General features: G+C 38.8%; 1 protein-coding gene across 1 annotated transcript; it reads right to left on the reverse strand.

Moving 5' to 3' along the window:
• Positions 1 to 418: 418 nt before the first annotated feature.
• On the reverse strand, positions 419 to 10177 carry LOC108605379. The gene is made up of 4 exons (XM_033294465.1): positions 7938 to 10177; positions 7131 to 7218; positions 4961 to 5090; positions 419 to 1547 (listed from the first exon to the last, which is right to left on the reverse strand). Exons 1-4 carry the CDS (start codon positions 10093 to 10095, stop codon positions 477 to 479), a joined length of 3447 nt encoding a protein of 1148 aa, XP_033150356.1. The 5' UTR covers positions 10096 to 10177; the 3' UTR covers positions 419 to 476.
• Between the last annotated feature and the right edge of the window lie 288 nt (positions 10178 to 10465).

Genomic DNA, 10465 nt, shown 5'->3' on the forward strand with positions numbered 1-10465 from the left:
TCTCTTTCACACAACGCATGTTTTTTGTGTTTTTTGTTTCAAGCTTATACAATATAGTTTGCTACTAGAATTGTTGTTTTATATTATGTTTTTGGCAATTGGTTTTCTTCTTTGTTATTGTAAACAATTAAAATGTCGCGCTATTTGTGTTTTTTTTTTAATACTATTATTATGAATTTGTTTTGCAAAATTGTTGCTGCTTATGTATATAGCATAGACATTTAAATAGCTGCTGCTGACATTAAACATTTACTTGTATATTTTAATATTTTTCGATAAGATTTTGGGAAAATCAACAAACAGTTAAGAGAAAAATTTGAAATATTTATGTTAAAAATTGTAATTTGTATCATTTTTTTTTTTTGGTATTTTTTTCTGCTTGGTGTATATGCATAAATATTTTTATTTTTGATGCTGCGTTTCTTTTTTGGAGAAAAAAAATTGATTTATTTTTGCTGTTTTGTTGCTTGCTTACCTTAACTGCCATTGACATCCACAGCTTGAGGATGAACAGCATGGAGGCCATTGCTAAGCAAATTAGCGCAGTTTGTGGTGCCAGCGGAAGCAGCAGGCGACGATGGCGGCGATGCTGGCGGCGTCAAAGTGTCGGCCAGCGGTGCAGCGATGTTGGCATTGCCATTTAGCATGGGCGACGGCGGCGGCTCGACATTGTCATTGTGCTGTGGCTGTTGCTGGGGCTGCGGCTCTGGCTCTGGCTCTTGCTTGTTGCCATTTTGTGCATCATTAAGTTCTGCTGCTGCTGCTGCAATTGGTGGCGGTGGTGGTGGTGGCAACGAATCCAATTGATTGGCATCCATAAGCGTAAAGTCATTGAGCTCTTTAATCTCTTCAGTTGAAGGCGGTGCGGGCAAGCTCATTAAGCTGTCATAGCTATTCTCTGGCTCCAGCTCCAAGGCAGGCTTATCATTGTCATTATCATTGTTGTTGTTGTTGTTGTTGTTCTGAAAATCAGTCGGCGGCTCTGGCTTAGCTTCAGTTGCAAATGCAGCAGGCGCTGGCACTGCCACTGGCTCTGGCTCGGGCTCTGCCACTGGCTCTGGCTCTGGCTCATCTTCCTGCTGCACACCTGTGCCCATAACCATAACCGTACCATGAGCATAGCCTGGCTGATCCAGCGAATAGCATTGCTGATTGCCATAGGAGTAGCGTTTGTTCGAATCTGTGCTGGAGCTGGAGCTCAAGTCGGACTGCGATAGACCAGTTAGCGCAGCTGCTAGTTCCTCATGCTGCAGCTGCTCCTCCTCAATCAATTGCAAGCCAGTTAGCGCAACTGGAGCTGCTTGGCTTAGATTCAATTGCAGAGCATTGCCAAATTCAGTGGGTGGCGCATGTATTTGCACCTGTTCATGCTTCGGTGGCGTCTGCGGCTTGTTTTGCGTATCGAAGGGCAGCTCGGTGGTGTCCTGTGTGACGCTGGGACTCTCGGGCAGTGGCTGTTTGGAGTCAATGCCGCGTGCCACTTCAACCACAAAGACGCCATCCTTGTCCGTATGCATTTTCGTTTCGCGTGCATTGCGTGAAATGTCCTGCGAAATAGAAAACAGAGACACAAGCGTACAACAAACAGAGCAAGAGAAAGCTGCAGCGAGACTGAAAGTGAGAGTGAGCGTGAGCGTGAGCGTGAGAGAGAGAGAGAGAGAGAGTGTGTGTGTGTGGTGTTGTGGTTACAGCAATGCAGCAGCTGCGGCAGGTGTTGCAGCTGTGTGTGTGCCACAAGCGAAAGCGAAAGTTTCAGTTCAAGCAGCCAAAGGACAAATTGTGTGCCTGCCATGCGGAAAGTGTCGAAAATTGCATTTGCATAATGCTTTGGCTTCTGGCGCATTTACACCTCTCTCTCTCTCTCTCTCATACACACACTTACAGTTAGTTACAGCAGCGTTGCAAGTTGCAGCAGCAGCAGCTTGACAAATAATTGATAGCACAAGTGTCAAGCAAAGTTTATATTAAAAGTAACAACAGCACGACCCACAACTATACCATTTACCATATACACAGATACACAAATACAGACGCAAGCAAGCAATACAGACTGCTTATAAATACACTTGGCGAAAAGCAAATAGCATTCCAATGCGATATTGTAAATAAATAATTGTTTTAAAGTCTTCAAAAAAAAAAAGTTAAGCTTCGAATAAAAGTGTCAAAGTCTAAGTGCAGCGCAAATAAAATGCAATTTAGTTAGTCAAATTAATAAAAAATAAATGAATTTGTGCTAATTATTAATAATTACTTCGCAAGATGGCATTGCTTAAAATTAAATTAGTACTAAGCAAATTGAAAAAGGACTTCAAAATAAAAGAAAAATTCAAAGTTATAACATAATATATAAAGCAGTAAAAATATGTTAAAAAAAATTAAGTATAAATAAAATAAGTAGTAAACAATGAATATCTTGTTCTTAATAATATATATGGGATTGTAAAAGACTTTTAATTAAATTAAAAGACTTAATAAGGCAAAAAGAAGAATACTTTTATTTAGTTAGATTAATAATTATTAGATTAATAAATAAATTAAATAAAAAATAAATAAATAAAATTAATATGTAATTTAATATTTTTTTTTATTGATTTTGTCTACTATAGCTATATGTTTACTATAGCTTGTAGATGCTAAATGAAAATTGTTATAAATATTTAAGATAATTAAGCCTAAGTAGCTTAAATTAAATGTTGTTATTAAGGGAAAAACATGTTTGTGTGTATATGCAAATTATTTGTTAGCATAAATGAAATATAATTTTTAACTATAAATTTTAAAAATATATATTAGTTATTATCAATTAAATTTTAGTTTTGCATTTAAAAAGCTTTTTAAATACAAATTTCTAATTCTTGTGTTTTGTTCAGCAATAAAAAAATTGAAACAGCAACTTAAATTGACATAAAAATATGCAATAAAATGTTAATTTATTTTGCCAAGTGTACGCAGCAAACACAGCCATGGGCAACAGACACAGTTCAAGGACAATAAGGATACAAATAAACAGATGCAGCAGGCAGAGGGGCCAGTCGGTCGAGATGTTCTTGATGCCACGTAATGAGATGAGAACGTTTTTATGTACTACTGTGAATAAAGTTGAGCGTGAGAGGGGAAGAGTGTGAGAGAGAGAGAGAGAGAGAGAGAGACAAAGAGAGACAGCGCTAAAAGGGACAGCCACAATATTATTTACAGCACAGGCAACAACAACAAGAACAAGAAGTATAAGCATAAGACTAACTTTATAGCTATAAATTGATTTCAAGCTCAATTAATGTTCAGACTACGACGACAACAACGCAGACAAATGGTAAACAGTGAGCGATAAAAATATGCCTGAGCGATTCAAAGCGAAAGAGCGAGTGAGCGAGAGAAGTAGAGTGGGGGGCAATTGTAGTTGTAGCTATATAACTAAATCAACAATGATTAATGGCTCTCTTTCACTTTTAAATGCCAAGAATTATTTGATTTTTTATTTCTAAGCTGCACAAACAGTTAAAAAATGCTAAGCTGCGGATTTAAGTTTCAAGAGTCAAGTTTAGTCACTTTTACATTAATCGACGGATTAATTGTTGAGCATAAGGCTTAGCATTGTTTATTAAATTTAAATTAATTTCAAAGCTGCAGCTGCAGGCTTTTCAGATTTTTTAGAGGCAACGAATAGCAAATTAACTGTTGGAAAAAATTAATTATTTTTGAAATTTTGCAATTAGAAGCGTCAGTGCTAGAAATAAATAAAGAAACATTTATTATAATCATTTACTTTCAAATTCGTTAAAAAAAAAATTTTGTAAGTTTACATAAAAAATTAATAATTATTGCATATAATAATTAACTTTAAACACTTATTTGTAATAATTTTCTTCATACATAAAAAAATAATAGAATAAAAAATAAATAAATATTAAAAACATTTTTGACTTAATTAACTTTCAATACATATTTGTAATAATTTTCTTTAATCGTCGAGTGATTATAAATAAAATACAACAAAAATATAAAATAAAATAAATAAACAAATTAAAAAAAATATATATAATCTGTTGCTATTTGACTGCCTTGAAGCCTCAAATTCTAGATAACTAATAAATAGCAATATATATAAAATAAAATAAAATAAAATAAATAAATAAGCAATTAAAATAAAAATAAATAATCTGCTGCTATTTAAAGCTTTTATAACCTCAAGTTCTAGACATTTTTCTACAGCCTTCGATCTCCACCTTAATTTTTTTTGTTTAGATTAAGTGCAAAATACTTTCACAACAATCAGAAAGAAAATGTAGCAAAGGTTACGACTAGTTAATACAAGTAGTAGTACACAGTAAAAATTTAGTATTAGTTATGATTTAGTAGTAGTAGAAGCAGAGTCAGTTCCTTTTTATTTTTGTTTTTTAAGACTTACATGTCGCTCTTCGGTGACGACAATCAGTTGATTATCTTTGAGCGTCATCTTTGTGATTGAGCCGCTGAAGGCAAAGCTGCCAACAGGGCTGCCATTTGCCAATGTGGGCGTGGCAATTGCAGTGGGCGTTAAATCAGATCGTGGCTCAAATTGAAATTCGATGCGCTGCACACCGCTGGCCAAAGCCAAAGACATTGAACGTATTAAGGACGAATTATCTGCAGCGCGATCTTGTGATTTATCTGTATCTTTATCTTTGGCTTCAGCAGCAGCAGCAGAGCTTTGCAGCTTGGGCGTGTCAAATGGGGATGAGTGAGCTGAGGCTGAGACTGAGCATGACGACTGTAAAAAGCAGAGTTGACTTTAGCGCAGCGTCAACAACACACACACACACACACACACACACAAATAAACAAACAAACAAACACACGCACACATACACGCAAACAAATAAATAAACAAAGCTAAGCAAACTCTGCTCAAAAAGTGAAGCCAAAAACACTTGAGCTGCCGCACATTTGAAAGTTTTGTTTTCATTTCACAGCTGGAACTTACCTCAGCTCCCGAATCTGGTGGCGGCAAATTACCGTTGCATTGACCATGCCCCTGCCCCTGACCCTGGCCCTGCTCAATTTCCTCTAACATGCCATTCGCATGTATTTGCTTTGTCTTTATTATCATCCAGCTGCAATGAGTGCAAGTGAGAGAGAGAGAAACATTAAATATTACATAAATTTATATAAATATATATTATTATATAAACAATTGAAATGCTGTACAAAATATATATACCTTTTTTTTAATAATTATAATATTATAACAATAAATAATCATTGCTAAGGGTAATTCTTAGTCATCAAACTTACATTAAAATATTTAGAATTTGATAATTTATATCTACTAATAAAAATATTAATATACAGTTATATTATTAAAAAGCAAAAATAATAACACTAGACACAGAGCTCTTTATATTTCTTTTCTTTCAAATAAAAATACATAAATAAAATTGATTAAATAATTAGTTTTCAGCAACTAAAAGTAAGGTTATAAAATATAAAAGCTTTTATATGCATATAAGAAAACATTTGTCTAGTTTTCAAATATTTATTTATTTTCTGCATCAGAGCTTGGATTTTCGTTGAATGTTTCAAAATAATTCATAAAATCAATCTAAAGAAAAATGTGGCTTTAAAATTTATTTTGTGTTGTTTGGATGACAAAATCTACAGCAAAAAAAGAAAAACGAACAAATAAAAATTTTCAAGAGTGTGCGATAAATTTGTTGTATTATTTTTATTTTAAAATTATTTTAATTTTATGCGTAGAAATAAATGCAATAGATGAGCTATTTTAGATATTATTATTATATTTTTATACAATATAATATTTGCAGATATTCTATTAATTTTTTTTTTATATATAAGCAAGCGTTAGGAGCTGAGTTTGAAAATCTTAAAAAGAAATTGCTTAGACATGCAATAAATTTTAGAAGTTGCTGAGCCAAAGCCTCATTATAATTTAATATGATGTAAATAAAAGCGGCGAGGCAAACAAAAAGTTGACCTGGTAAGCAAAGGGTAAAGCCACGCCCCAAATTCACACACATACACACTTAAGGATGTGGTGTGAGAGGCGTGGCAAATCGCATTTATCAGCTTCATGCGCTGGCATTTGATTTTAGATACGAAGGGAAGCAAAAAAATAAAAGAACAGAAATCTGAGTGAGACTTTGGCAGCAAGTGAAGTGCAAAAAAGGGAGATTGAGCTTTTTGCCGCGACGATGGAGACGGCGGACAGACAGACACGCATAAATCTAGTGGCATGCCACACGTAAATAGGAATTCGTTGAAGCTGCTGCTGCTGCTGGAGTGTGGCAAATGCCAAACAAAATGAAAGTCGGCGTCTAAGGCAAAAGGCGTCAAGCCAAACTAAAAGCGAATATAAAAGTTGAGGGCGCTACAAATCAACGCAACGCCAAGCAGTCGACACTTGGCGCCGGAAGCGTAGAGCGAGACAGAGTGAGAGTGAGTGAGAGAGAGACAGACAGCAGCATAAGTGGCAAGCGACTGCGTCTTGATGAAGTTGCCAGCAAAAAATAAATAAATATAAATAAAAATAAAACAGCAGCGCGCATAAAACGTCAAAATGGCAGACCACAAAATGGCAACCGTAATGTTACCGTTAGAGTTACAGTTAATGCTGCGGCTGCTGCTGCTGCTGCCTTTAGCGTTGCTGTTGCTTTTGCTGCTGCTGGCTCAAAACTCGACAAATGCGCAGCGGAAATACATTTTTACCATTTTTGCGGTCATACACACACACACACACACACACAGAGACATACACACACATGTGTCTGTGTACTGCATAAAGCTGAGGTAAATGGCTGGCAAAATGAAAAGGAAATTGCACAATAAACTGTCGAGACAAGAAATTAGTTCGAGTTGCGTGTGTGTGTGTGTCTGCATAAATATATGCATGTGTGTGTGTGAGTGTGTGTAGGTGTATCAATTTGCAAAATATGTAGCTGACGAATTGCACACATACAAGTGCGAGCTTAACTTGGCTATATGCATAGTTGAGTTGCTTTAGCTTTTTGCAAATTGTGTAAACCCTTTGAAGCTTTTAAATTGTTATTTCTACTTTAGCCTGTCAACACGAACAGGCCACAAATAAATTCATATATAGTATAGCCAAAAGTATTTAATTATAAACTTTTACTTACCGCGCTGTAAGGAATATGAATGCAAACGCCAAAGTGGGCACCACCACACAAAGCAGACCCTTGATCACATCCATAAACGAGGGATATTCTGCAAATTATTATATATAATTAATTAATTGAAGCAAGAGCAGGCAAAAAAAAATAGCATAGCAATTAAAAATAAAAAGAAAAGTTAATAGAAAAACATATTAGTTTAATATAATATAATAAATACATTTAAAGAATGTGTATAAATAAAAAAAATAAATATTTTAAAAATATAATATTCAAAGAAAGCCAACTAAGCATTTATTAATGGCAAAAATTGTATTCAGCATACGAAGTGCGCTTTAAAGTTGAGCGCAACCAACTTTTTGATACACTTTGCCGCATAAAAAAATTGTAATTCAAATATTTTCGAAATTATTCAGCTAAACGAGCCATGAGTGTACTAAAACTTATGTATGCTCAATTTAAAAAAAAAAATGCATGAACGTCAATTGTTTTTAACGATATGCTTGGGTGCGGTGAGGCAAATAAAATTTCCAAGTTAAGCTAGCTCTGTGTTGAGCATAGAGCTGCCTAAACAACAAATTTTGTAGCTCTAGGTCTTACAGTTACTGAGATCTTGCTGTTCATACAGACGCACATGGCTCAATCAACTTAGTTTGTCTTGCTGAACAATATAAAAAAAAAATTATTGCACAAACTAATGCTACCCTTTACTAATTTGTGTTGTATAAATATGTCAAAGTGTATACAAAAAAATGTTTCTAAAATAAAAAATTAAGTAAACGCATTTCAAAGTTGTTGAATTAAGTTAATTACCTTGGGATCTAGCCTCACGCTCCTTGAACGGATCGACAGCTACAGCATTGCTAACATTGCTCAGATCGTTAAAAACCATGCCAAGCTGCATTAGCGGCGCCACCGCCGAAGCTTTGCGCTGATCAAAATGCAAAAAGTTGACTTCATTGGTGTTGTTGTTGTTGTGGATGTTGTTGATGCGTCGACGCGCCTGCGTTGTGGCATTCAACATTTCAGCAACAGGCAGCTGCTCGCGTTGCAAGTGACTGAACGCGGGCTGCTGCTGCAGGCGATGAGCTGAAGTCTCAAAGGGATAACTGCCCTCGACGCCATCGAAGCCACCGCCGGCGCCATCATCAATCAAATCGCCGCCATATTGTATAGAGCTCTCCATAATATCGGCATCCGGTTCGCCATTGCCTAGACCGAGGCCCAAGCCCAAGCCATTGTTGTCAATGTCGTTCTCATAGATGCCCTGACCCAGCTCGCCCGGCATATAGTCAATCTCCTTGAGCTCAATCTGTGGCGGCAGCTCACCAATAACGGGCACACCAATTGCCAAATCGGGCAGCACCGCTGGTTGTATAACAATGTCATTCGATTGGGGCATCAAGGTGCTGCCCACGCTCGGTTGCTGCTCCACTTCAATAACCGATTCACCCACATAGGTAACATCCAATGGTGGCGCACCATCTGAGCCGCCATTGCTGCGCAAGATTTTCAAAGCATCGCCTGGATAACGATGCAGCGGCGACAGCAGTATGTCCTCCTCATAGCGTGGCGTATGCTCCGACTCCAGATTATAGTTGGCTGGGAAGAATTGCGTTTCCAGTTGCTGTTTGCGCTGCTGCTCGCCCGCAGGCGTTGGCAGCGATTCGCGCACTTTGACCTCAGTATTTGATATATAGAAAATTGTATCAGAGTCGCGATCAATGTTGCTGGGCTGACTGTGTTGCTGCTGCTGCTGCTGCTGCTGCTGCTGCTGCTGCTGCTGCTGCTGTGGTGGTGGCGGTGGCGGCGGTGGTGGTGCTGGTGGGCGATTATTTTTTAAATCTGGCATAAACAGCTCATCGGGCACATCCTGCAGCTGCGGCGGACGCACAGCGGGCGTTTGCTCAGCCGAGTTTTCATAGCTGTTACTGCTGCTGCTGTTGTTGTTGTTGTTGTTGTTGCCATTGCTGCTGCTGCTGCCATTGTTATCGATAATTTCAACAAGCAACACTTCATCATTGCGCTTGCTGCTGGGCTGGCGATAGCTAAACTCCAGATCCTCGCTCTCATTGCCGAATGCTTCGCTTACATTTATGTGTATTTCAATTGCTGCTGGCTGTGGCTTGCCCGCTGCTGCTGGCTGCGTTGATACATCCGCGCGATCGATAACATATTGCGTAAAACGTTGCTGCTCTACGCCAGTTGCAGCTGCTGCTGCTGCTGCTGCTGCTGCTGCTGTTGCAGGTTTGCTAGTTGCCAGCAGGGTCGTCTCCAACGGCAATGGATAATAACCTTGTGAGTCACGAAAATTAGTTGAAGCTACAATTGAATCCACAGTGGAGTCATAGACTTCAATTTGTATATCGCTTATTTTGGATTCAGTGCGTGGTGGCAAACTGGCAAACGCTGCTGGCGGCAGCTGCTGCTGCTGCTGCTGCTCCTGTGGTTGACGTGTGGTGCTGCTGCTGCTGCTGTCGCCTACTTGAAATACAGTCGTTGATAGCAGCGTTTGCGGCTCAGCTGCAACGGCAACAATTGCTGGCTTGGCTGTTGTTGTTGTTGTTGCTTCAAGCATTGCTGTTGCTGCTAGAATTTCAACAATGCGTCCTTCACGCAGCTGCGTTTCTATCGATTCATGTTGCTGCTGTTCGTTGCTGGGCTGCGGTTTCTTCAAAGGATGCACAACACTGTAAGTTTTCTCGCCCATAAATATGGGACCCAAGTAGCCATGTGGCAAAGCAGTTGCTGCTGGTACAGCTGTGGTTGCTGCTGCTGCTGTTGTTGTTGGCTCATAGTGTTGCTGCTGTAGCTGCTTCTTTTTGGTTAATTTAAGTCCATCGTGTCCATTGCTGATGGGCGGTGCTGCTGTCAGTTCCAAGTCTAATAATTGCACAGCAGCAGCCACTGGTTGCTCAGCCACGAAAGTAACAGCAGCAGCGGCAGCAGCAGCAGTTGTCGTTGTCATCATAGTTGTGGTGCTTGTTGTTGTTGTTGTTGTTGTTGCTTTTGCTGTGCTGCTGTTGACATTGGCAGCAATTGTTGTAGCTGCAGCGGCTGTAGTGGTTGCTGCTGCTGCTGTTGTTGTTGTTGTGGTGGTGGTGCTGCTGCTGCTACTTGTTGTTGGCACTGGCGCTGTTGTTGCGGTTACTTTGATTGCATGTTGCTGCTGCTGTCTGGCAGTTAAAATCGCTGCATGCGTATTGCGCTCAACACCAATTTGCAGTTGTGTTGCTGCTGCGCCAACAGCAACAGCTGCTGCTGCTGGCTGCGTGGGCGCTGCATTTGCTTTAGTTGCAAGCAACAGCAATGCTATCAACCACAAGCTGACTGCTGCAGCC

Source organism: Drosophila busckii, chromosome X (assembly GCF_011750605.1).
Source record: "Drosophila busckii strain San Diego stock center, stock number 13000-0081.31 chromosome X, ASM1175060v1, whole genome shotgun sequence".
Lineage (NCBI taxonomy): Eukaryota > Metazoa > Arthropoda > Insecta > Diptera > Drosophilidae > Drosophila > Drosophila busckii.

Coding starts and splice junctions, on each gene's coding strand:
- LOC108605379 (XM_033294465.1), bottom strand. CDS start 10,095: ATGATGACAACGACAACTGCTGCTGCTGCCGCTGCTGCTGTTACTTTC. Junction 7,219..7,937: donor GCGTGAGGCTAGATCCCAAG/GTAATTAACTTA, acceptor AATAATTTGCAG/AATATCCCTCGTTTATGGAT. Junction 1,548..4,960: donor CACCAGATTCGGGAGCTGAG/GTAAGTTCCAGC, acceptor TCTATTTCGCAG/GACATTTCACGCAATGCACG.